The following is a 27205-nucleotide window of genomic DNA, read 5'->3' as shown; positions in this document are numbered from 1 at the left end:
ATGGAAATTACAAGGGTTTCTAAATAAAATGGGGAAAGCACAATTTTCTTCCGACAATATGCCCTGATCATCCCACTCTCTCCATCATTCTCTCTCTTCAAAAGCAGTTTTCAAATTAAAAGTAGCAGCTTTCCTTCCCGTCGTGCAGGTGAGAATGCTTTGAGCCTGCACAGAAACATGAAATTCCCGGTTCACTTAGGAAAGACATAAAAAATGATCTTTGAAGTGAATTTTTTGGTACATGTAGAGAGCCAGTCAGATAGCCAAAATATTATCGTTAGTATTATGGAAACTTAAAATGTCCTTTCTACTTGGTGAACTAACAAATTCCCCCCACCCTGTCTTGTAGTGCAGCATCAAGTCAGGGTGGCAGATTTAGGTACTTTCATATTTCATTTTGTTCTGCAATGTAAAACTTACACACACACACAAAAGAAAAAAAAATTAAAGGAAAAAAATTGCCCGATTTCTGCCCCCTTGTCCCCCGTCTTTTTCTTTTCTTTCTTTTCTTTTCTTTTCTTTTCTTTTCTTTTCTTTTCTTTTCTTTTCTTTTCTTTTTTTTAAACTATTGTTCTTGTTAATATTGTTTTATTGGCGGCGGTGCAAATAGCCATTTCTCTCCCAGCCAAGCCGAAATTTGGGGTCGGACCCGGTGCCAGCTGCAAGTTTGCGGAGCCCCGGGCGGGACGGGACGGCTCTGGAGGGAGCCCGGCCGGGGAAGGGGGATCGTGAGAGAGACCTCCCCTTTGCAAACCGCCCTTTGCCGGGGCTGCCTTCCCTCCTGCTCAGCTCGTATCCCCCCCTCAGCTCCCCGCGTTTTGGAGAAGAAACCCCTGTCGTCTCGACACGAATCGTACCGGTTTCCTGGTGCTTTGCCCACATCGATACCTTAGGGAGAAGTTGAGGGGGGAATAAATGTGATAAATCAGTTCTGTAGACAAACTGGGGTCACTTGTCCGAGTTGTGCTAAATGCACTATGTACTCGTTTCTGCAAAGACGCGCTGAATTAAGCGCAGTTTTTTATTTATTGAGTCTGGTTAAACAGCTGAAATCCCGTCAATGGAGAGCTCGGAAAGATTTTCTAAAGACAGAAGGAAATTCTTATTAATTCTTCGGGGGGGGAAGGGAATTAAAACTAAGGATTTTTGATAGAGGCAATCACAAAATCTCCTGTGCTTAATAGCTCAGCGAGCAGAAAGGCGAGACAATGGTGAAATTGCGGTCGGAGGGGTTGGGATTTTGTGCCTGGGCTGCAAGCGACAATTCAGAAACAACCGAGGAGACGCGCTGCCCCCACCCCGACAGACACAGCCCTCCCGGCACCCCCGGCACACGGGGAGACTCTTCTCCACCACGTTAAACGAAGGAGCGCTGCACATTTTGCCGGTTACTTGAGCAGATTTTTGCACCCCAGGGTCGCGGTTTGTGCCCCAGCTCCTGAAAGCTACAGGTCTGCGGGGCTGCTCCCAGCCAGGCTTTGGGTGCCGAGGGGGGGCTTCCAGGAGGCTCGCGGAATTTTGGGAAGCATAGTCTGCCTGCTTCCCGCCTCCCCCCGTTTCAACTCGTTGTAATTAGCGGAGTAGGGAAGGTGCCGGTTGTAAACTCCGCAGAGTTCCTTTGCAGAATCCCCCAAAATAGCAAGGAGGGTGATTGCTCATGGGCTTTGCGGGCTGGTGCCCAGGACAGCCTGGACACTGCACCCCGAAAAACGTCCCCGAAAAGCGATAACGGCAATCAAAGCGTCGAATTTTTCCCAATCGGTTTCCCGGCCAAAAGTGGGTGGTTATTAATTAGAAAGTGCGGGAAAAGGCAGTGCGAGGGGCTCCCCTCCTTCTCGGGGAGCAAGCGAGGGCTGGAATAGATCAGAATAGATTTAAATAGACTCTCCCTCCCCTCTCTTTCCTGGGACAATCACTCGATACCCCATAACCTCTGGGGGAAAAAAATAAATAAATGTGAGATATATATATATATATGTACGACAAAAATAAATACAAGAAAGTGGAACTTGGAGACTTCTGGTGTCCTGAGCCAGACCGAGCCTCCTCTTTTTTTTTTTTTTTTAATTTTTTTGATCAGAATTTGTACAAAATATCAAGCTCAAATTAAAAGGTCCTCTCCCCCCGTCTTATTCTTTCTTGTTCCCTTAATTCCTGTCTAAACGGTTTTGCTCTGGGAGAAGAAATCTTTTCTATAGGAGGGAGAGAGGAGGAAAAAAAAAACCTTCAAGAAGAGAAGGGTATTATTGTTTTAATCCTCTTACCCGCAGTCATTTTAAAACAGGGTGTTTTGGAGCCTGAAATGGCGTCTCGTCTCCCAATCCCATCCTAAATCCTCCTGGGCTGGGAGAGAATCTAAAGGCAAGGAGCTGGCATCTATTAGCAATCTCTCTAAAGGCTTTAAACTGCTCTTTCTGCTGCGAAGGCATGGCAAAGCTGAAAAGCAAACACAACCACCGCTTCAGCTAGTGAGCTCTGCCAGATAACCAGCCCGGCCGCTGGCCGGAAAGGTACCTGCCAAAATGCCGCAGAGAAAGAGAAAGAAAGAAAAGGAAAAGCTGGTTTTCCTTTCTTTACATCCCGGAAAAAAAAAAAAAAAAAAGTATTTCGTGGGACGGTATTAGAAAAAAAAATTAAAAGCGGGGGGAATGCCTTAGATGGTCGTTCCCTCTGCGCCGAAGCCCCGTGGCCTCCCCTCCTTGCCTGCTTTCCCTCCCGCTCCTTCCCTGTCCCCCCTCGCACCGGCAGAGCCGCCCGTGTGCTCCCGGCTGCCGGAGTGGGGCTTTCCCGACGGGGCGGGCTGCGGACCCGTTGCCCCCAGCTCCTCTGGGCTCCTTCCATTATTGCTAATTTTATGTCTCCGTGTCGTGTCCGTCTCCCACTCCCACCGTTGTAAAGAGTATCCGAGGTGTGCAGCGGGCTGAGCTAACACAGCGAGGGGGCAGGAGGAGGGTGGGGGGCTGCGGCAGCTCTGTAATTAACTCTGGGAGATGATCCCCCACCAGCACCTCCACACAGGGGCCATCGGGGGAGAGGAAGACTTGAGGGTCTGCTCCAGCGCGGTGCTAAGCAGGGGGCGGGGGGAGACCTCCCTCCCCCGTGCCTTACGGACCCCATCACGCCCCCGGCCCTAGGTCTAGCCCTCCTCCTTCCACCGGCATCCCACCCGCTCCCAGGGATTTAATTAGGCGTTTACACCTCGGCTTGGAGTAAATGACTGGTAAGAACGGGGCGGAAGGAGGGGGGGGAATGTATCAGCAGCCTCGTTTTGATTGACAGGGTGGAGGACCATTGAAAATCTTGCTGGGTAGCTCCCGGGTCGCTATGAAGCTCCTTTTAAAAATCCTTCTTCAATGCAGCCTCCCGGTAGATGGCAGCTCCGCTGGGCGCGGAGGCAGCGCGCAGGCAGCGCGGGCGGATGGAGTAGGGCGGGCCAGGGCGCAGTGTCGCGCCCGCTCCCCGCGCGGGCCGCGCTCCCACCCGTGTCACCGCTCCCACGGCGGGCGGAGAGGCTGCGCCGCCGCTGCCCCAGGTAAGAACCCCCCCCCCCCACCCTCTGGGCAAGTGCCGCTCCGCGTGGGTTGGGGGTGCGGGGGGAAATAAGACGAGTTTGGGGTTCGTTTGCGAGGAGTCTCTCCGTGGGGGCGTCCAAGCCCGGCGGAGGAGCTGATGGCAAGGATGCGCACACCGCGGAAGAGAGGAAGCCAAGCCCGAGCTCCAGCGCAAGTCCCTTACTGTCCCTTTTTTTTTTTTAATTATTATTTCTTTGGAGTATAGTACGCTTTCTCAGAAAAAAAAAAAAAAAAAGGCAAAAACCCAACCACCAGCCCGGGGCCCCGCTCACACGAAACGCGGCATGGACTGGAGCTGTGGGCCCGCTCCGGTGCGCGTTTAGGCAGCTGGCGGGGAAGAACGGGGTGCAACCCGGCTGAGGGGGGGTGGGGGACGCGCATCCCTCCGTCTGCCGGGCCCCGAGGGAGAAAGCGCAACTTTCCCCTCATTTACATAACGATGTTTTAATAAGCCGCGCAGCCCGGTGAGAGCTCGCCGAGGGCAGAAACCACCCCGAACAGGACTGGGAGAGGCGCGGGAGGTCGGCAGACGGCTCTGCCTGTGTGTGTGTGGCGGGGGGGCTCTGGGGTTGGTTTGTTTGGGGTTTTTTGTTGGTTTTTGTTGTTGTTGCTGTTGTTTTTCTGATACCACTGGAAGCTGAGTGTGGAAGGGACGGCAAGGGAGGGCAAGACTCCGGCAGCGCTAGGAAACCTTCCAGGGAAAATCACCCCCTACACCACCCCTTTGCAACGTTAGACAGCAAAACGGACGGGAACCTGTCTTCAAAGAGCTGGGGGGCCGCTCTGTGCCGCTCCCCCCGCTCTCACGCTTTAAGAGGTATATAAATCCCGGACCTGCGCTGTCAGGCTCACTTGATAAATTAAGAGCTTCGCAGTCGAAACCTAGTTACACCTCCATTATAGGGCTAACCAAAGGGGGATCAGCATGCATATTTTTACCGCGAGAGATCTCATACATCTCCGCCAGAGTCGCCCCTCGGGCCATGGGATAACAGATAGGGAAGGCGGGGGAGGCTCCGCCGCAGCCAGCACTTGAGCGGAAAAAAGTCTGTGTCCCCACTTGGTGTCGGGCTGCCCGGGCCACCAGAGACCCGTTCTCCTTGCGGGGGGCAAGGTGAGGGTGGGGGTAACCTCCCCGGCAAGGGGTCCCACCTTGGTGGGGAGAAGGCGGACAGAGGCTCCTCTAGCTTAAAGGAGGGCTCTCGAGGAAGTTTTTCCTCCGAGCGAGATGTGATTTGATTGCGAGATCCGCCGTGGTTGCCTATTTTTTTTTTTTTCGGGGGGAGAAGGAGCAACAAGCCCCCCGCCCCGGAGCCCTGCGGGCCCCCGCTGCCGGCGGCTTTCCCTGGCGGTTATTTTCTTTCCTTTCCAGGCGGGGACCTCGGGCGGCTGGGGTGGTGGGCAGGGGTCAGCGCATCCCGGGCCGAGTCCTTGGTGTCCCCGAGCGTCGCCTCGGCGAGGCCGACAGCAGGAAGGAGAGCGGGGGCAACATCCCCTGTTTCCCGGTGGGATGCGCGCACCGAGAGCTGCCCGATCCCTTTCGAAACGAAACGCGGGCAGAGCGAAGTAACACCAAAGCCTGGGACCTTGGGATGGCTCGGCCCAAAACCCCCGTCTCCGGGAGGGGGGAACCTCCGCGGGAATCCCCCCGTATCCACCGCTCCACCCGGCCGGTCTCTGGCTGTGCCCGCGTTCCGGCTCCGCTGCCAGCGTCGGGGCAAAAAAAAAAAGAAAAAAATCTTCCCCCTCTGCTCCATCTCGTCCCCTCCGGCGGCCCCCTCCAGTTCCACTTGGTTAGCTCAAGTTTTCCATGTAAATGACAGTAATAAATATCTAATCATGTCCCGCAGCTATCGGCGGTTCGCCGAGCAGCCGGCATTAATGAGACATCCAGGGGAAGTGGGGGAAAGGAGAGAAGGAAAAAAAAATTAAAAGGAAGAAAGAAAGTCTTTCCGCTCTTCCCAAAGCGATGTCTAAAGCGAGACTCGATGGCAGGAGGATGCTGGGGATTCGGGGGTGGCGCGGAGCCCCTCGCTTCCTCCGGAGCGATCGCACCTGTGGGTCGCGCTCGGGTTCAAAACCCATCCCCTCTAGTTAACCCCCTCCCTAAAAATCATAGCAATCCACCCGCGGGGGTGGGGGTCGCGGAGAACCGGCGGGCCCAGTCGCATCCTCGGCCCGGGGGCTGCCCACCGAAAGCCCCGCGGAGCTGCGTGTGCCCATCCCCGCCGTGATTCCCAATTAATGGGGCTGCAAAGAGCTTTTAACGCCGATGGGGGGTCGGCAGGGGGGAAGCTAAGGCTGAAATTAAACCATGAGAGTTGGATTTGTTCGCCTGACGCTAAACAAATGGAGTGATTACCTTCTTTCCAAACGCATCAGTCATACTACATTAAGTAGCAGAGAGCTAATTATCCCAATTAGGAGGCTGATTTATAATTAATGGCTTGGACCAAGTGATAATTGGATGTTAATGGATAACAGTTTTGTTTGAAGTAGCCTCTCGCTTCCCCAAAGGCAGGGCTGGAGAGTTCTTTTTTCTCTCTTTCTCTTCTCTTACTTCGGGACGGAACACGAAGCAAATGAACGAAACTTGCAGCTGTCTCGCTGGGGACCGTCCTCCCTCCGAGCCGGCAGTTCCTGAGGACGGAGGCGGCCGCCGGCTGCTTCCCAGCCGGGCTGGGATTCAGCGAGGTGGGCTGCAGGGGAAACCTTCAGCACCTCCATTCCCAAGATTTTCAAGGAATCCCTGCTGTTTTTTTCCTCCCCTCGCCGAGTGTCTAAGGCGCGGACAGCTGACCCGAAGCAGTCAGGTTGTCCCACGTCCCCGGTGGGTGCTAGGTTCCTCGCTCACCCACAGGGCATGAGTAGTGTCCTTGAAGGGGGGCACAGGCTGAGCCCCAAGGGGTGCCCCAGTGTAGACGAGGCTGTCCCCCTGCCCTGCCTGTCCTAAGGAGAGCAGGATGGGGCTCAACCCGAGGAGGAGAGGTTTTACACATTCCCTGGCCCACGCTCCCGTGCAGGGGGAAGCACCTAGCGAATGTGCAGTTTTCTCACTACTCCGTGTTTCTCTTAACGGCAGCTCGGAAGTGGCACTTTGACTGTTTAGCTTTTCCCTTCCATGCTCGCTTTTCACCAGCGAGTAAGTCGGTACTAGTCAATTCCGGTTTCTCATTTGACCCAACCAGAGAGACTTGGACCTACAACCCTTTGGCTTTCGGATTGTGTTTCTAAGTTCAGTTTTTCTGTGCTAACTAAGAAGCACAAGGGCAGAGAATTCCTGAAAGCGTAAGGATGACTTCAACTCTGAATCACCCCATGGTTGATGAGAGGTTGTATTGAATTACACCGACGTACTCAATGCGAAAATACATCCAAAACCGTACAGTCAGTACACGGAAAGCCAGTTTAGATTTGCTTTCCAGCTTTCCCTGCTAATTTAAAGAGATTTTGATGTCTAAATGGGACATTCTCGTGCTAACACATATCAGCAGCTCCTGCAGTGATCTTACTGCTGTCTCAGAAGATGGAGCTCAGTTTCATGCAGCTGGTGCAGATGTTGCTTTTCCTTAGTGCCAGGGTCGCTATCTGCATCAAAGAAACGGAGCCAAAGGAGTTTCCCACAGGTCAGAGAGAAGGGCAGGCTGGCCAGGCGACTTTTGCACAATATAGTCATAGAGGGAGTGATCGTGGTGGGTTTTGTTCCCATTGTCTTTATCCTTTAAAAGAACTTTCTGCTGAGAAAGAGGGGAATCGGATGAAAAGAAGCTGGACTGAACAGTTTCTCTACTGTCTGTCATTATCACAACCAGCCCTGTCAAAACAAAGGTGCTACAGAGTAGGTCCAGGACCAATCTCTTCTGATGTGGCTACCTACTGCTTTTGCTGGTGAAACTATAGGTAAACCCTTTAGCTAGAAGTAGCCCGTGTTTTCTAAGACACCGGTTATTCTTTCAGTGATTTTTTCAGGCACATCCCAAAGTTCAGCTCGCCAAGTTGGAAATGTTCTGCTGAGGCACTGATGGATGTCAGTCAGGTCTAAACCCTTTCAAAAGGGTCAGTGCTGACTTCCACTCCTCATGTCTGAACAGAAATGTTTATAGCTGCCCCCATTTCTTCTGGTAAAACCATAGAAGTAGGCAAAATGCTGAAGAAAATGATTTCAATAAAGCCCAAATTTTCCAATCCTATGCAGCTACTGATAAACTACCTACTTTGGGGCAAGGTCCGTCAAAATACAGTTGTTGCAAAGAGGGTGGAGAATTCTGAAATGCAGCTAAATATCCAGGAATTCATTAATGGTGCACTGGGATTAGCCAAACCCTGTCTCTTTTTCTGCCAGTTTGTTCCAGTCCAAAACCTACTGAAAACGATTTTTTTTTCCCCCAGGTTTTGGATCAGACCCTTTATAATTTCTAAGGAATGTCTGGTGCAGATATAGCTCCTGGGAAGGAGGGAGGCTCTGAGGGAGGGCTGGGACCAGGGCTGGGACCAGGGCTGGGACCAGGAGAGACCAGCAGGTCTCCAAACGATGGGAAAAGGGTGTTTATAGCCACAAGTCATGGGTGGGCCACAATACAAATGTGATTTCTTCCTGGTAGCTGCTAGTGTAACTCATTCAGGACTTTTCTGGCCTCTGTGTGGCCAGAGTAAATGTTGACTTAAGAAATGCTGCTCTAAAACTGTCCAGATGCTAAAACTTAAAGCATGGGTTTGGGGAAGAGTGATGCTTGGGAACTCCACTAGGATCCTCCAAAAAAAAGAGAAATAGTTGGGCTGGGGAAGGCGAGTTGATGGGTCTCAGGGTGTAGGAAGTGCTCCTGAAAAGGGAGTTGCAGAAACATGATGTCTTCAGCCGTTTGACACCAACCGTTTGGAGCACTGGGGGGAGCAGGCAAGGCAGCAGCTCTTGGTGTGTGTCAGGCCAAGCTGGGTAAAGGTGCTTCTGCTGAAGCACCACACACCATCATAAATATTCCTATATCCATAGTGAGTCAAATACTGACTCACTAAAAATTCTGACTGAATTAAGTCAGATTCTGGTTTTATTTTTGGATACAGTCCTTAATTTCTGAAGATAATAAAGTAAATTTCATATATGCGTATTTGTCCTAGTAAATCCATTCCTAAGGAAACTCTGCTAATGGCTAGCTAAATACCAAGAAACGCATCATGTTTTGTCACTGATCAAGTTCCAATGAAAAGTGTTGGAATAATTGAAGTTCTGTACAGTTTGTTGCCTTCTGCTGAAGGACCGCACATCTGCCCGCAAAACCCAGCAGATATTTAGCTGGTCTGCCTGTTTTACAGCGCACAGCTCTTTATATCTCAGATCACCTGCTGGTGGCAAAAATATATTGCTTACCTTGGCAACTGCGCTTAATTTGGTGTATGGATCCAAATGCTTACGGGAAAGGAAGCATTACGTGCACCCGTTGTATGCCCCAGCGCTTGGCGCCTCTGCTGCAAACCCCAGTTCATGGCCTGTTTTAAGGTGGTACAAGTCTTCTCCCCTCCCTTGCAAAAGCCATTGAGCTCAAACAGCTTTTTTAATGGTACAAATTAGTGTTATCACTTGTAAAGAAGGAAAACTCAAAATTCTGTCTTATTCTTTTAAGGTATTAAAAGTGCCGTACAATTGCATGGCTTGCTGGAACTGCCTTTCAGGACTTCTTTTTTTTGTTGTTGTTAAGATAGGACTTGTCCGTCATTTTGCCTTATGGCTGGTCTTAGTCTGAGCAGAAGCAATTGCCACCGTGTGTTTTGTGACCATAGTTTTGAACGCTACGAGCAGCATCTGCAGAGGCAGACACAGGGTCCAGCTGTACCTGCAGAAATGTCCTTGGTTCAGGCTCTCAGCTTGTCTCCTTTAAAATTTGCTTGTTCTTTAGATCTCTCCAAAATCATCTTCAAGAAGAGCTGCACTTGGTGTTGCAGCCTTTCAGCTTTTCAGCTAACCAGCTGAAAGAGCACCTAGGAAAGTAATTTTGTGCCAAGTGGGTCAAACTCCAATGATGCGGCACAAACCACTGCATTTCACACAGATGCGTTGCCCTCTCCTCGTGTGCATATCTAACCGCCCTCAGCTTAACAGCCAGACCTTATGGTTCCAACTTAATGGTTACTTAATGAACAGTAGTTGTGGGTGAAGAAGTTGCCCTCTCTCTATGCCTCATCCCAGTCACTGCCCTTGGAGCCCAGCATCTCAACTGAGGCATTGCACTAGGAGCAGCTGGAGCAAGCGCAGGTTCTCCTCTGCCAGCCCAGCTCCCAGGCTGGCAGCACCTGGGACTAGCAGGAGAGGAACTGGGAATGTCTTCAACTGCCTCAGCAAATCTTTGCAAAGCTTATCACTCAGGGCTGTCTTTTGCCAGTGCTTCTTGCAGTGACAGATCTCTCTTCCTAGGGCTCGGGGCTAGATTGTAAGATCAGTGTCCTGGTTGTGGTGCTCAGGACAGACAGAGGTCCTGGTCACTAATGTCACAGGCTTAAAAACACAGTTTGACACAGAACCTTGTCTTGTTAATGAGACCATGTCATGGGTAAAATCCTACAGGATATTGCTCCATCTTCCAGGGACAGTGGAGATTCCTGAACTTCCACAAGCAGCCCCAAGGACCCATCAGTTCAAAGCCCATCAGTTTGCTCATGCAAGCAGGTGAAACTGTTTTGAGGGCAGTGAGCAAGCAGTGAGCCCCCTCTCATGCTGCCAACAGCCTCAAAGAAGGGCAGAGTTTGGGAAGTCTGGACCTCTCCCATCATCCAGTTTGGAAAATTCCCTTTGCTGGCATAAAACCAAACAAAATTATGCTTCTCAACCAAAGCCATTTTCACAGAAGTGAGAGGAAGAGCTGAGCCAGACAAACCAAGAGCAAAACCAACTAAGTCAGAAACATGCTTGTTTTGGAAAGGATGAGGGAGAAAACGTACTTTTTTTTTTTTTTTTCCCCCATATAAACACTCAAGTTAAACACTTTAAGCTGTTTGTGAATTCAGGAGTTTGCACACCATTTTTAGGTTACTCTGAGTCCTGAAGTCAGGGCCAGTCTGGAGGCAGAGATGCTGTCAGGTCTCAAGATGTGAGAAGCGCAGGTAGGTGGGAACCCGGCTGCCGTGGGTGCTGCAGCATCTCACCCCCACACGCGTGGAGCAGCAGCAGCAATGCTGAGCGCTGGCAGAGCTGGGCTGCCCAGTAGCCAAAGTCCTCAGAGTCAGTCTGGGCTGCAGGGTTCAGCTTCTGTTGCACTATTAATCATAAGAAATCCAAAACGCATGGGTTTATTAGTGGTTTGTTTGTTTGTTTGGGGGTTTTTTGCTGTTGACCAAGCTGGAAGCAGAATGAGATCCTGAAACTAGAGCCAAAGTGATGTTCCTATTAAGAGCTTTTCTTATTTACCCAGGAAAATGTTTCTGCTTCAATACCAATTACAACGGCTTTTACTGAGGGTTGAGCACTGCTTCGAAGCGGAGCAGGGAGGTATGTTTATACTGATTTGATCTGTAAGCACCGACCACCCTGTGTAAATTATGGCAAGCAAGAGATTTAGCACCACAGTGATGTTTAGTGATCCCAAACCTGGCTCTACACTGCAGATTGCTGGGCTCCAAGCCTTCAAGCTTATGCCTGGCTCAAAAACAGAGACTTTGAGGTTGTCTTTATTATATTTTATTTTATTTTGGACCTTGTAAGCCTGCCCTTTGAAGCATGCCTCTGCAAACAGAGGTGCTGGAAAGTCTTTTGCCCGGAACTGTCTAATCAATCACTTGGTTCTTTTATCTGGGGCTTGGGTGGGGGAAATGATGATTTCACAAAAGCTTTAAATAAAAATCACAGCAACTGATGAGAGTTACCTCTGTCAGCCAGAGCCTGTTATCTCAGCCGCTCGCAACCTGGTGTCTGAGTTTGTAGAGCCCAACTATAAAACCTCCCAGTCTTGATAGGATGCTGTGAGGTTTGTTTTATAAAACACACAAACCCTCTCACACCTTGTTACGCTTGTGCTATGAAGAGATGAGCATCACAAATACAAGGTGCTGCGCTCTTCAGCAACATGGCCCTGACAGAGGCAATTATTTGATGAGGTCTACCCAAAAAATACCACCCTGTCACTAACTGGAAGTATTTCCAGATTTCAACTGCTAGCAAACCTCCTGGTTTTAAGAAAAATATCTTTTTCATTTATACTAATGTCAGTAGCAGTAGCTAAAAGTGATCTGTGAGAATTAGTGTAATCAGTCAGGTTTTGCTTTCGGTGGGTTGTGACTTGTTCAACTAGATCAGGTATAACTGGGATCTTACTCTGTCCTAAGAAATTAACTGCATTTGAATCCATGCATTTATACAGGTGTAAACAGATTGCAGGAAGATTAGAAACGGAGAACCTCAATTTTTTTTGAGAGCTGTTCCCAATTCCTTTACTTCAGTTATAAGAAAAGTCCTTCGGAAGCCTGTTTTTATGGCGCATGTTGCTCTCAGACTTTGACATTTGAACAAGAAAATATGATATGTTGCAGTATTTCAAATTATTTATACTTCATCCACTACAAAGGGGAGATTGTTTCCTTAGACATTCAGCAATCTCATGTGAGGAACAAAATTGATTTATGACATGCTGGTTATTATCTTCCATGATTTTGGATATGTCTTAAAGATTTAGGGATATAAAAAAAAAAAGTTTGAAGAAAACCTCTTGCAAGGATCGTTTATTCAGAACTCCCCAGGTATGTAATTCATTTAGTACCAAATACATACAAACCTAATGGCTACGTATAGAGTGAGCCTAGACTGTCAGATAAGTAAAGACAGAGATTCATTTTTTACCTTGCTGATTTAAAGTGGTTCTGAATAAGGACTCAAAGCATAAAACCATAAAGCAGAACAGCTCCAGGACTTGGGGTGGGTGGGATATTTTGTTGTGATTTTATTTTTGATGATGTTTATTGCCAACAGTAAAAAGGGGGATGTTGTTAGCACCAACTATTTGCTGTTATTTCCCGTTAGGAAGGAACGACAGGTTCCTGTGCTTTGCATAAAAACGACAACCGATTCGTACCGCCCAAGCAGGCACTTGGGCTAGAGACCGCAACTTTTCTTTTTACCTGACAGGGCTGCTCCTATTTTTTTTCTGTTACCTGCAAGACCTCAAACACCAGACAAGAGCACCAGACTTTTCTCTTGTGATTTTTTTAACTGATGCTTTTCCCATGCTTCAGCTGTGTCTTGCATCAGAATGCAGACCCGAGGCAGTGCCGAGCTCTTCCAAACTTCAGATGCATCTTTGGTGAATCTCTTTTCATCAGAAATTAACTATGGTATTGAAATTCACTTCTACTAATGAGTTGTCGAAATCTAGATGTAACTTTCTAGTACAGCTTATTTTTCGTGTAAAGAAGGCCTCATACACATCCCTACCATCATCAACCCTCCCTAATTTCTGGAAAGATTTAATGAAATGATAATTTAGCACCCTACAGTGCCCACCAGTCAAAAGCAGGCTCTGGTATCCTCTTCTTGACTTCTGTAAGAAAACTTTAGTCTTTTTAACTCTGATGTCATAGGTTTTATTACCCTGTTCTTCATTACGGCATCTGAGCATCTTCTGTACATCAGTGAATTAAGTCTTGGTACCTTTTTGAATTTGGGGTGACTCGGTATTGGGAGGGACCAACTGAAGGGAAAAGAAAAAATGATCCAAAGCCCCTGCAAAGCTTCAAGTCCTATATCCAGCCCCAAACTCATCTACCCAACAGCATTTACTTGAGAAGGTCAAGTGTCTTGTGTGTTTTTTACTTCTACCTGGGAAAACGGGCCAGAATATACCATTAAAGAAAATTCCTCCGTCCTAACACAGTTTACATTTGGGCTGAGATGGAGGGGAGTGTATTTACTCCAGAATAACGCACTTGAGCAAAAACTCTTCCTTGGTTTAAAATTCCTCTCCTCCAGAGCAGCATCGCACAGAGGGCTACCGTGGATGTCCTCATTCAGGACAGCTCAGCACAGGGACAAGCTTTCCAGCATTGACACGAGCTCTGTGGCCAGCACAAGTGACACTTGAGTTTGCAGGCTACGTGGATCAATACCTTTCTCCCTTAATGAGTTTTGTCAGTTCTGTATTTTTGTGAGATGCCTTGTGTACAGCTAGTGTGTGAAGCCAGGTACAGACTGATGATGTTTTGATTGGGAGGGGTAAAGAGGTGAAACCCAGGCTGGCCTCACCCTATGGAGAGATTTTCCTCTCACCTATTTTCTCCTGCATCTTTTCTCAGCTCCCATCTCCTTTTTTCCACCACTCCCAACTGTTCAACAATCTTTGATGTACAAAATCAGGGTGAGGCATTCCCTTTCTTTAAGGATGAACCCCACGTTATTCTCCCAGCTGTATCAATAACCACTCAAACCTGTACCTTTCCACAAGGCAGGAGCTCAAACTTTGGTCTCATTCTCCTCCCAGCTATTCCTGAGGCCCTCCAGCCACGCAGAGACATAAAAGATGCATTTGCAGATTTTGAAAATTAAACCCATCTATACAGCCAGTGGGGAGGGATCAGCTTATTTGGTTGCTTAATGAAATATAAAGATTATTTTAACCAGTGTAAGCACTATTCGACAGCTTGTGAAACACAGTGGTGGCTTGATGAATGACTTTCTCTATTAAAAAAAAAAAGTGCTGCATGATGTCTTTTAAATATTTAATTTATTGGGGTTGGAGTATGCTTGGAGCTGACAGTTAAATAGGAGCTGTTTGCAGTCTCAGTTAACTTTGTTTATTAGGTTGAACAATCTCACTCAGTAAATGCAAGATACCTCCTTTTTCCCCATTTTTTTATACTGAATCTGAGATGATACATCTGCTGCACAAGTGGGTAGGAAGTTCTGCCTGTCTGCACCACAGCACATCAGGGAGTAATCACTGAAGCTGGGATGGATATTGACTCCTATCATGAGTTCATTATTATTAAGTTCCCTGCTTTTAATTTTTTTTAGTTTTTAATTGATGCACTTTTTTCTAGGTCACCCAGAAGAGTCTATTCAGACACATATGTATGCAAAAAGGCATCTTGTAACAATCAACTAAACTGAAATCTTCCTGGAGCAAGTGTTTCAGTGGAAACACTGGGCTCCACGCACAACACTATTGGCAGTGTCCTTGTAAGACTGTATAGCATGGGAAAATTGCCCTCCTCTGCCTCTTCATTTTTCCCTTAATGTGCCAGCTTGGTACACAACCAATAACATGCAAGGAGGTTTAGAGAAGAAATAGGCATTTCTGTGAGTTGGGAGTCAAAGACACTTGGCCTCCCATGTATCTCTGGCCAGGCTGGGCCCCAGCATGGATTCTCCAGCGTTTGTTAAGGACAGAGGTCTGGTAGCAGCCTGGGGCAGTTAATAAGTTCTATGTCCTCAAATGGTTTACACGAAACATGCAGGAACCTAATAAGCTTTGAGTCATCCACCCCACTGACCAAAGGTGGTGGAACCTGCAGGTCTTCACCAGGTGATGGGAGATGTCCCCTGTGTTCAAGTCAATGGCACATGTCCTTGGGACACAGTCTTGTCCCTAAGTATGTGCTACCAGCAGGAAAGTTGTGCAGTCCAGCAAAGAAACACCCTGGTAATTTTGCTGTGTACCCGTCGTGGTGAAAATAGAAATGACAAAAATCTGTTGGCACGTGAAATCCCTTGTCTTGATCAGACAACGAACAAAGAATTTTTGTAGAATCATAGAACAATTTTGCTTGGAAGAGACCCTCAAGATCACCGAGTTCAACCATTAAATTTTGGCATTGCTTAGATTCCCTAAGCTAGATTAGAACAGAGCTACGGCATTCTTGTGTTTAGGTCAGCATCTGAACCAAAAATATCCATTGTCACATTGGTTCAGCATTGAACAGCATTGGCTTTCCTGTTAGAGTGAATAAAACCTTGATAGAGTATAGAGGAAGGTTATTATTTTGTTTTGGGTGTGTCTTTGCTTTTCTAAAAACTAGGGTAAATTTTTAAATGAAACATTTTGAAAATGAATTCAAAATTAATTGCCTGGATACCATAAAACAAAGCAGCTCTCATTTTTCCTTGCTTTCCAGAACTAGCCACAAAATATGTCTCAGGCACCCTAAAATGCATTCTTCAATCAATCAGCTATTAAATAAAAATTGTATGCCAGTACTTTGAAGTAGGAGGTAGGTTTTTTTTTTTCTTATATGGGATGTGGTAGGAAAGGACACGACCGGTAACATTCTCTGTGGGTCATAAGGATGTGGCTTGTGTTGTGCAGAGTGAGGTGAGATGCGGGTCCCTTCCAATTTGAGATATTCTACTATTCTATGTGGGTGCTGGATAGCCACTGAGCTTCTTTTGGGGGGGTCTAAAACTAAAGGATGGGGGATTGAATCCAGAGTGGGCTGACAGGGAGACACAAAGCAGATGAAAGTGTCATCAGGTTGTGTATCAGATATTTGTGGTGTAACCACACCTGGATGTCACCCTTCACCCGTGCTCTTGGCACTGAAATGATGTGGTGGCAGCCCAGAAGAGACTCCATGGTATAAAACCTTTACATGCAAAAATGAAGGTCCTTCCTCAGTACAGAATAAACAACAGCTGATTTTTCATCCAAATTTTTGCTATTCAATGCATTCAGTTTCTCCTAAAATCATGCAAGTTGAACCACCTCCCTCCACTGATCGAAACTGTTTTCTAATAGGTTCCCTTGTCTGCTTTCCTTAAGTTAGTCCAGTGAGACCTCTTTCTCTGAATGGTGTGACATCTCTGACTTTCCAGATGATGATGTGCTTATGTAAATGGTGTCTTAAAATTTTTCTTTTGTGGCAAAGGTTTCACAACTTCCTATTCGATGTCATGCAAACTACAGAAACAGCATCCTGGAGGCCCTCAGTCATTTATAACAGGGACGAATGAAGCATCGCTCAGCTTTTGCGATCAATATTAGCTCAGCTTTAGAGATGGTCTTGTAAGGAAAAACAGCTTGAAGTTCCATGCAGAGCCCACAGTAGAAAAAAAGCCATTAGTTTTTTGAAATAATTTCCTTGCTATTGAGCTATGAAATGTCAGTATTTATTGCAAACCTTAATTGCCTCTTTAGCCGTAACATTTTTGGTCCTATTACATTACAAATTTATTTTCTTTTACACCACATGTTTGTTTGCTTTTGGTGTTTTGTTTGTTTGTTTATTTTCAGTATCATTTGTGGGTGTTTAAAGAAGAACCTTAAGAAAAATGAATGGAAATAAACTATGCCTGAGTGAGTTCAGATAATAAAGATTATTTGACATTATATTAAGGAGATTATGGAACAGCCCACTGTAGGCAATGACAAGGACAAAATCCCAGCATAGAGCTGGGTTGGTTCATTAGAAGTAACAATAAAATGATATATTTTGTTACGGTATGTAAAAAAAAAATCGTTTCCCATCTTTTGCTTATCATATCATGAGTGGCATATAGTCAGGTGCTGATCTCCAAGCTTGGAAGCCAGACTGGTGTCACTGGTGCTTTAGGTCTAGAGGAGATATTCTGATTCCTGTCGCAGAACCTGTTAGAGATGGGAGGCTGTACATGAGCTTTGCATGTGGCAGCTGAAGTTTGAGCTCAGCACTTCCAAAGCTCTGCTGAGACACGAAGGATGCTGGAATAACACGTTATTAAGCACCCCTCTCCTCTGCCTGCTGCTTTTTCAGGTTTATGTCGCCATGCAGCACTATGGAGTGAACGGTTACTCCCTCCACGCCATGAATTCCCTCAGCGCCATGTACAATCTCCACCAGCAGGCAGCCCAGCAAGCCCAGCATGCCCCTGACTACAGGCCCTCGGTGCACGCCCTCACCCTGGCAGAGAGACTGGCTGGTAAGAACAACTCGTGGCTTTTGCTACTTCCTGGGAAAGAAAAAATGAACAAACAAACATACAAAAACCTAAAACCAAAACTCCCCCACAAACAAACAAAAAGAACCCCAATCCTTCTTGCTCGTCATTCGGGGACTATATGGGGTTGAAAACAGAGAATTAAAAAGACATTGAAATATGTTTTAACAAGTGAAAAAAAAAGGCAGAAAATTTTACTTTCTTGTTAATATACAACAGTACAATTAATATAACCACACAGTGAGTTGTATTGCCCCATCACGGAGCCCATGAATTGCATCCTGCCATCTCCTGCGATCCCAGGCCATAGCTTGCTCTTCCATGTTGCCCGTTCTTGCAACTATTTTCCCTTTTTTGTCCTACCAAACACTCTTCCTCTCTGGCAAATGATCTTCATTTGCATCTTCTTTTGGTCTCACCTTGACCTATTTCTTTCTGGGGATCCTTGACCTTGGCATGGATGATGATTTCTTCCAGGTCCTGCTGGCTCCCTCTCTGTTGCTTTTACCTTCCATAAAAGAGCTTTTTTAGGTTCAAAGAAAGTCACATGTGTCTTTACCCAGGGAGTGTGGGATCAAGGAGACCTGGGCTCCAATCCTGGAGCCTCCAATTGCCTGGCTGCAAAGGGATGACAGGTGGGCACTTTCCTTGTCCTGGTCATCCATCACCTCTGCCCCTCACCCTTTCGGCATGTATGTGGTCAGAGGGGAGCAGATGGTCCTGAACTTCGCAAGGTACCTTGCAGACCTTGGGTCTCAAGGTGCTGCTTTCTGAGATGCAAGGATCTCTTGAAAGATCTTTGTAATCTCCTGTATCTTTTAGAGTAGAGCATGGAGGACTTAGTGTCTTTGAGCCTAACTAAGGTAAAACCAGAGAGAGATTTAAAAAAAAAAATAAAGTTATTCTCCTATTCTTGACTGGGAGATTCAATTGGTTTTCTGACCTCTTATCTTTAAAATTAATAACTCACCTGGAAGACTTTTCAAATTAAATTCCACGATCCCTTTGTCTGCTTATCATTGGCAGGGTAGGCATTATATACCTACGAGCTAGTTCCTTTGCAGTTGCTTCACATTCTGTTACTTCTGAATATCTTTTGGTGCAGGTTATAGATCTCATTTGCCTTCCAGGGACAGTCAGAATATAGCAGCACAAAAGCAAACGACCTTAAGTCAAAAACCAGAGGTTTCTGATTGTAACTGCAATGCCTCACCTGCAATTTATATTCTCCTTCTTGCACAAAGCCTGAAAACATAGTTAAGACATTAAAATAATTGCTGGTTGGCTCTCATTGGAGTGGCCCAACTTAATGCATGAGCTGTCACCTCTGGGGAGCTGGTAGGTCTGACCTCTACTCTAGAAACTGGGGAATATTCCAGCCTGAGGTAGAGTGTTTAACCAGTGTCCTTTCTCCTGACTTCTTGTACTTGAACCACAAATTTAGCTTTGTAAAACATTTCAGGGTATCTTCAGTTTCTTGTCCTGGAAGATCCCTTCTCCTCACCTGGCTGCACTGTGAGCCGTGTCTGAATGCATCAAGGACTGTCTCTTTGCCCCCAAATTGGCAGCTGTTACCAGTGTTTTAACTCCCTGAGGAGCTGATATCTTGAACATAAGCTTCTCTTGTATGTAACCGACACTATATATCGTATTTGGCCAAAGACGTTTAGCCTGATCACTTCTTTTCCAGGTTGTGAAATCCACGTGGCTTTGGCAATTGCCCAGAAAGGCACTGCAAATGCCGATATAGAATGAAACAGCTGGATGTTTGGAAGAGGAACGCTTGAGCGGTGCAAAGCTGATTTGCTCTGCTCATTAGCCAGCATACTTGGAACCTGGCTGTGTGGTTTTGGGACTGGCCTGACAGCAGGTTTTGTTTTATTGTTTACATTCATGCCACAATGCTTGTGAAAAAAGCACAAATAAACAGCAGTCAGAGCCTTCATCTGGCTCCGCACACTGCTAGTGCTGACTTTTCTCCCTGTTAGGTGGTTTTCTAGTGTGTTCATTCCTTCCTTCTACTGGAAGTTGCATTCTTAACTGAATTAAAAATGTTACCAGACATGGCTCTTTCTGCATTTCCTCTCTGAGAGCAAACCTCTCACTGGACTATTTCATTCCAATGCTTCAGCACAGCATGTCCCAACTTGCATAATAAAGGTTTGTTGTTGGTTTGGTTTTTTGTTGTTGTGTTGTTGTTGCTGTTGTTGTTTTCATTTTAGAGTAACTTATTTTAATCGATTTAAGTCTTTCTACTCCCAACAGCCATTGTGCAATAATAGCGCCTCTGGTAAAAAAATAAGCCTTTTACTGTTGGCCTCAGATTTTCCCCAGTCTGAATTTCTTCTCCATCCTCAATTTTGCAAGCACAGTTTGCGAAGTCAGACCTTCTGATTAGCTCCTCTACTGAAAAGTGCTCGGCACATGAGCTCTGGGCTTGCAATCAGCAGGGCTGGGCTTGGTTCCTGGCTGGTGTTTCCACCCCAGATGCTGGAGACTGTCCGTGCTCAGTAAATCATGTGCTTTCAAGCTAAACACACATAAGCACATGAGCTTAAGTGCTTTCCTGAACTGCAGCCCAGAACAGCTCTCCATGCCTTGAAGACTACAGTGAGCTACATGTAAGACACTAAAAAAGAGCCAGCTCAGCCTGGTTTCTGGGAAGATGCATCTGATTAGATGTCTTCTAATGTAGAGGCAGCCAACAAAATGAGCTAGGGGCTGCTGTGTTCAAGCTGCATGGACTCTTCCCACCGATCAGCGCATCATGGCAGCGTTGAAGCCAACCAAAGCTCTGTTCAAGGAGAAAATGACACACAATGTTGAGCCCTTCTCTTGATTACAATGCTGAATCTGCCCACATTGGTTTTAATTGTGTTTCTTAATGAAAGAGGCTCATTGCCACAGTGGGGTCTGGGCACCCACGTGTCCTCTCCCACTGATGTTGCCGAAGACGGGCTTATTTCAACCAAATTTAGCACTGGAGTCTCAATAGTTTCCACAGCTGTCATAGAAAGAGGTTCCCTCTCCACAACAGGCTTTCTAGTCAGAGATTTTATCTCCTCAAATACCTCAGTGAACCCGCAAAATGTGTGTATGTGTTTTATTAGATCTAGAATCATTAAAAAAAAAAAAAAAAAGAGTTTTGTAGGTTTATCTGGCATTAGCGAGTGCTTTATTCGACTGTCAGCATACAAATTCCAATAATTAAATTGGCCACTTTTCTTGTCTTCCAACGGCTGTACATTTCAAGACATCATTTTGGAGGCACGTTATGGATCCCAGCACCGCAAACAAAGGCGAAGTCGCACGGCCTTCACCGCCCAACAGCTGGAAGCGCTGGAGAAGACCTTCCAGAAGACTCACTACCCAGATGTGGTGATGCGGGAGCGGCTGGCTATGTGCACAAACCTACCTGAAGCCAGAGTCCAGGTACCGAGATTTTGTGGGTTTGTGAGTGAGGATGTTTAAAAGAATAGAATGGTGTTCCCAGAGAGTTGACAGTTCCCTCGACCTTTCAAGATTCTTCCTGTATAATCAGAGATTCAGGGGCAGCGAAGTTGTCAAAGGCAGGGGTGGAGGGGATAAAATCATCTGAAGTCACACATCTGCTAAAGAAATTTTCAATCCACACACACATTTTTTAAATTTAGGACTGACTTAATTGTACCCTGTTTTTCATTTGTTCTGTCACATTTCTTTGGGGGAAATTTTAGAAACGTCAACAGAAGCCTACTTATTTATTTATTTGCGAGGCTTTTCTGGCTTTCTCAGAAGAGCAGAAACCCAAGTAATTCCAGCTGCTCTTTTCCATCAGTGTCAATATTTGTAACATCACGCCGAGTTTTGTTTTTGTTTTTGTTTTAGTTTCAACTAGCACAACATGCTTCATAACCTGCTGGTGGGGAAGTTCTTGCATTACCGGGCTTTAAAAGACTAAATAAGAAGTTCTTTAGTGTGAAGTGGATAAGTAGTAGAAAAAAATAGTACTTTTATATAAATGTCAAGACATTTTGATTTTCAAAATTTTTGTTCCCTTATCTAACTAACTGAAAAACACTGACAAGGTTTGCAAATATATTCTTTCCAAGCCATGTCAACTGATTTAGGTTAAAAAATATGGATTCTCTCCTCCTTCCTTAAATTTGGTTCCCAGATAACAGCTAATGCCTGTAATGACTTGTTTTGAGTGTTTTGAGTGTTGCTGACATAGATTTTTAGTTTAGAAACTAACAGAGCACTGTACTGTAGGCCAATGTAATGTCATCAGACTCAGCCATAAAACATTCTGGTTGGGAGCAACCGCCCAACCAATTTAGAAAAAAAAAAAGAAAAGAAAAAAAGAAAAGAAAACAAACAAACAATCAAAACCACATCACCAGTGTGGCTGAACATTTTAAAAAATATATTTGTTGTACTATTTATAGAAGCACTGAAAACAGGTCGAGCTCTAAGATCCAGCAAAGTGGAATGACATTTGGTCACAGTGGGCTTGCAGTACCTCATTACTTCAGGTTCCCCTGGTGTTCCCTGGATGAATGATGCTGAATTTGGCACTAAGCAGGATTCTCACCAGTTTTCCCTTCTTGCTGTTTGTGGCATTGAAGGTTTGGTTCAAGAACCGGAGAGCCAAATTCCGGAAGAAGCAGCGTAGCCTGCAGAAGGAGCAACTGCAGAAGCAGAAGGACTGTGAAGGGAGCCACAGCGAGGGAAAGACAGAGCCTCCCATGCTGGAGACCCAGGTCACCACCCCAGACACCGAGAAGGTCCAGAGCCTCCCAAGTGAGGTAGGCACGGACCTCAACCTAACCCTGTCGGAGCAATCAGCCAGCGAGTCAGCCCCTGAGGACCAGACCGACAGAGAGGAGGAGTTTAAAAGCACCTTGGATGAGGCTAAAGTGGACAAGAGCCCTGGTGTGGACAGCAAGGCTTTGAACTGCAAGAGGGCAAGCCCAAAAGCAGGTGAGGAGCAGCATCTTGATGGGGGTTGGTGTCAGGACCTGGAGTTTCCAAGGGGGTTGCTGGTGGCTGGCTATAGTCACGTATTCCCGATGGTGTGGGCACTTGTAGGTAGGCTGCCCAGATGTGTCATCTTGTCCCCAGCACTAAACGGGGCCCTCAGAGGGCATGATGTCTATTGTAGCAAGAGCACAGAAAGAGAAAAGATCTTCTGCTCAGATTAGAGTTTGGGCTCACCAGTGCCCAGCAGCAGCAGGAAAGCCCTAGCAAAGAGGGTCAGCCCCATTTCTATGCTGTAAAATGCTAAGTATGGGACAGACATGTTTAGCTCTCCTGAGCTAACATAGGCCCTCTCGTTTGCTCTCCTGATGCAAAAGAGAAATCCATGCTGCAGGTTGAACTCTACCATGGTGCAGATCAGCACCTGCCTCCAACCCGTAGAAATAATCCACATCCCCTCTGTCTCCTGCTACAGAGTCCCCAATCAGCGCGACGGTGACACCTTCATCCAGCAGTGGCCTGGCTCAGACTCACTCCTACTCCTCCTCACCTCTGAGCCTCTTCCGCCTGCAGGAGCAATTCCGCCAGCACATGGCAGCCACCAACAACTTGGTCCATTACTCCTCCTTCGAAATGGGGACACCGTCTGCCATGCCCTACTTGGGCATGAACGTCAACATGGCGCCACTGAGCTCCCTGCACTGTCAGTCCTACTACCAGTCACTCTCCCACGCTCAGCAGGTCTGGTCTTCACCCATCCTGCAGGCCTCTAGCTCCCTTCCAAGCCTGAACAGTAAAACGACAAGTATTGAGAACCTAAGGCTCCGGGCAAAGCAGCATGCGGCATCCCTTGGGCTTGACACCCTGCCCAACTGACTGCCCGATGAGCTACCATTGCCCGCCAGAAGATGCACCAGAGATTGGCTCTAGCCATGTCACTCCTTGAACCCGCACCCACCCTCTCATCTCTTCCTGGAGTAAGGTGCTCCCTTTCAGGGAAAACTTTGCGTTTATTAACGTCTTATTAGCACCACGGTTGCATCAGACATTGCTACTGGCCTGGTCTTCGTTAAATATTTAAGGAGGAAGGGGGGGAGGATGTATGTTTAGACAGACGAACTGACCTCTGGACTGCTGTGAGTTAAGCCTGTAACGTTCAGGAGAAGCCCCCGTTCCTCATCCCTGCGACAATGTGCCAGCTGTGTTATATACACCTTTTTTGTTGTTGTAGTTGCGTTCTTTGGGAAAAGAAAGAGCCCTGCTTTGTCTTGTATATAGTTTACAATGTTGACAGCACCCATCACCTGTGTGTTACTGTCAGTGTTACCGAACTGTGACCTCTTTTTGCTTTTATTTCCCCTTCCTTCTCAGTTTTAGTAGCTAGTATCAAAGTTACAAATCAGCCATCCTCCCAACCTCAACTCTAGTGGCTCTTCTTGGGTCAGTGTCCTAAAGGTGTTTATGACCAAGAGAAATGATTGTGAATTTCACTGCTCCACTTCTCCCTTCTCTGCTAAAGCCAATTTTATAATAGCTGGGAAATGATGTGAAGGTGAATTTCCCATTTAAGCACTTCAGATAAGGCAAGCATTTTTTGTTTACTTTTTTAATAGCACTTGTACAAAGAGAGAGGACAAAACAAATGGCCAAATGCTGTTGGCTGGGGAGAAAAATGAAAGCCAAATTCATAGGATTATTTTTGGTCTAGATTGTTTCCTCTTTGATCTTCAGTGAAGTGTAAATTCCTCTGTTTACAAATTACAGGGTTTTCTTTTTGGAGAGCATTTTGGTTCAACTTTGACAATAGAGAATAATAAAAACTTTGTATGAATTCCTGGTGTGTTCATACACCATGAATTACATGGTTCTTTAACAAAAACTTGATTTATGCGAGCTGTGTTTAGAAAAACACTCTGAACGCCAAATTCTACCCTCAAGCTCTGCAGCTTCAGAAACTGGTTAGCAAGTGAAAATGTAACAAGTCAAAAATGCTGCAATGCTGGAGGCAAAGCAGGTGATAGGCAGGGGCTTTATATTCTCTTCATAGTCTTTGGAGCTGAGAGGGAGTAGATAAACTTGCCAAAAATACAGGTTTTGCAAGTAACCAAAATTCACCAGCTTCAAAATAATTTCAGTGAACATTTTCAGCCTCATTTCATTGGAATGACCCATCGTTCAACCTGGGGTGGTTTTCCTTCTTGAGAAGCAATGTTTCTGCCAACTCAGACAACATTTTCTTTTGCCAAACCAAATAAATCCTTTGAACCCGCTGCTGCCATACTGAGAATTAAGGAGGGATAATACCCAGATCTAATCTTTAATATTGCTGAGGACCAAAAAAAGTCCAGACTGACTCTGGCAGGTGCTAGGTTTGAATCCCAAGTGTGTCAGCCGGGTCTGCTATAAACACACTGGGCAGAGCTGTGTGAATTTGCTGAAGAAGATCAGCTGGTCCATATTTGACTTACGCATGAAGTGTAGATCCGTAGCCGATGGCCCTTCTGGCTGCCACCTTGCCTCACAACAGGGCAGAAGCCAGGGGTCAAATTCTCTCTTAAAACAGGGGCTGAAAGCGTGTTTTCAACTCCACTAATGCCTCTTGAAAAGGCATCTAACTCCTGCAAATAGAGACATAAGAATAGCCAATTTTGGTGGGAAATGATGTTTTATCCCCCATAAAGCTTTATCAAGAGCAGATCTCTGAAGAGAGCAGTTCATCGACGGCATCAGCTTCCAAGGAAAATGGAGCATCTTCCTCAAATATTTCTGTTCTGCCAAACACTTCAGTCTGGGGGTTTTCTCTCCTGCCTTAGTTTTCCCGACTTTGTCAAATCAGCCCTCGTGACTGGCAGAGTTCTCCACTTTTTCAAAACCAAATGTATTCATAGGAAGTAGATTTTTGGCTGCAGCTTTCAAAGGAGTCTGATTAAATTAAAACCACGACAGTGCATTTACTGTCTCCAAAAAGACCCTTTGAAAGTCACAGCTTTCATTTTTTGTAGCCTGCCACCCAAACCAAGGACATGAAAACAAAGCTTTAATTTTTCTCCTCCTGCTTCCTCAAAAAGCTATTTCACCTTTATTTTTTTTTCTGCCTCCTGCTAACCTCAGCACATTTGTAGGCCACAGAGTTGCTTTGCCAGAGCAGAGCAACTGCAAATTTAATTAATGCCCTCAGTCTAGACTGAGCTGATGAAGCAAACCAGGGTGGTAATTGGCAGTGAGACCAGATCTGGACTTCAGCTCTTTTTTAATTGATAAAAGATGCCCATGAAACTTCACCTTGTGTCAGTGGGTGTTCAGGCAGAGAACAGGGTCATAGTCACTTTTGTACCATCCCAGGTGAGAAGGGCATCTCTTCTCTGCCTGGGTACCATGGGCTGGAAAGGGCAACATCAGCTTGGATCAGGGCAGATACAGCCTTCCTGTAGGTGCCACAGCATCCACCACAGGAAGGCTGAAACACGTGGATTTATGCCCTTCTTCTGCAAGGTGGGGACAAGGGAGTGCAGGAGATAAGCTCTCTTACTCCAGCACTAGGTTTGCCGTGATCCTTGAAGGGAGATGAGACCTTCCCCGTGGAGCCACAAGGAGAAAGTCCTCCCTGTGCCTCAGTGAAAAAATTCATTTTAACATTCACATGTCTTCACACATCTTGACCAACCTTGGTGCCTGACTCCTTTCATCCCCCGTGATATCACTGACATCCTCACAGCAGGCTTGGAACAGCTACTGGGAACTTCCCAGACAGGGCACCTGGCACGTCATTAAAACCATGGACATCAGGGTGAGACGAGCACAGCTCAGAAAGCGAACTGAGAGAGAAGACATCTGGATCTCCATCAGTCCCTAGGGATGTCTGCTCAGTGTCACCCTCATGTACCTCTGCATGGTGCAGCAGCTGACCGTGGTGCAGCTGCTCCTGGACCAGGGCATGTGAATATTTCTCATGTAGAAATTATTTCTTCCTTTCTGAATCAGGATGAAAATATCTAAAATTTAAAAAGAAACAAATGAAAAAATATATTGCCTGAAATACATATGAACTCCCGAAGTATTTGATGCCAAGTTTGGGTTTTATCATCTTACAGTCAAAATCAAACATCCACAATGGGAATATGGTGACATGTAAAGATAAAATTGATTTGAAAATGTAAAAAACCAAGAATTTAGGCCCCTGGCTTGCGAAAGTTTAATAACAAATTGTCTGTCAAAACTGACTCTTTCCTGCGTCTTAATGCCTCCGGGCTTTTGGTGGTTTTTCTGACAAAAAAAACCCAACAAAATACAGGGAGATACTCCCCATCCAATTCAAGCCCATGTATGTAGTGGGAAGGCTGAAGGGAGAAATACTGCATCATTCCTCTTTGAACTTTACAAATGTGAACATTTTTTTCAGGTGGAAAGAACTCCTGCAAATCTTCCCTGATTCATGATGTGAGGTCTGCTTTGTTCCTTTTCCCTCTATCAGCCCCAGCTATTTAGGAAAATGAGGTTGTCAATGGAGTCTCAGAAACAAAATGGAATGAGGTTCCCCTCCCCTCACTGTCCAGGTGGAGATTTGATGCATTTTAATAAACATTGCAGCTGGATATAACACAGTTTCTTCCATCATGGGCATCAAATAGCTGGAGTGTAACCCAGAGATCCCACTTCATCAGATAGACAAACTATTATGGGAAAAAAAAAATCTATCTATGTTCTTGGGCTGCTACAGGGCAAGGCATCCCTGGTGCAGTTTCAGCCGCAGGAAGGTAAATGTAAAAAGAGAAGCAACAGTTTGTGTTTT

The 27205-nt window shown here is 46.2% G+C and overlaps 1 protein-coding gene across 1 annotated transcript; it reads left to right on the top strand.

Moving 5' to 3' along the window:
• Window positions 1-3353: 3353 nt before the first annotated feature.
• Window positions 3354-23292, top strand: DMBX1 (diencephalon/mesencephalon homeobox 1). The gene is given in 6 exon segments (XM_065657293.1): window positions 3354-3473; window positions 3476-3532; window positions 17274-17439; window positions 20711-20889; window positions 22065-22419; window positions 22892-23292. Coding segments are annotated over 6 exon segments (1278 nt in total).
• Window positions 23293-27205: the final 3913 nt, after the last annotated feature.

This window comes from Caloenas nicobarica, chromosome Z (genome assembly GCF_036013445.1).
Source record: "Caloenas nicobarica isolate bCalNic1 chromosome Z, bCalNic1.hap1, whole genome shotgun sequence".
NCBI classification, from domain to species: Eukaryota; Metazoa; Chordata; class Aves; order Columbiformes; family Columbidae; genus Caloenas; species Caloenas nicobarica.
Note: the sequence above shows the minus strand (reverse complement) of the source record. Positions and strands in the feature narration are given on the sequence as shown.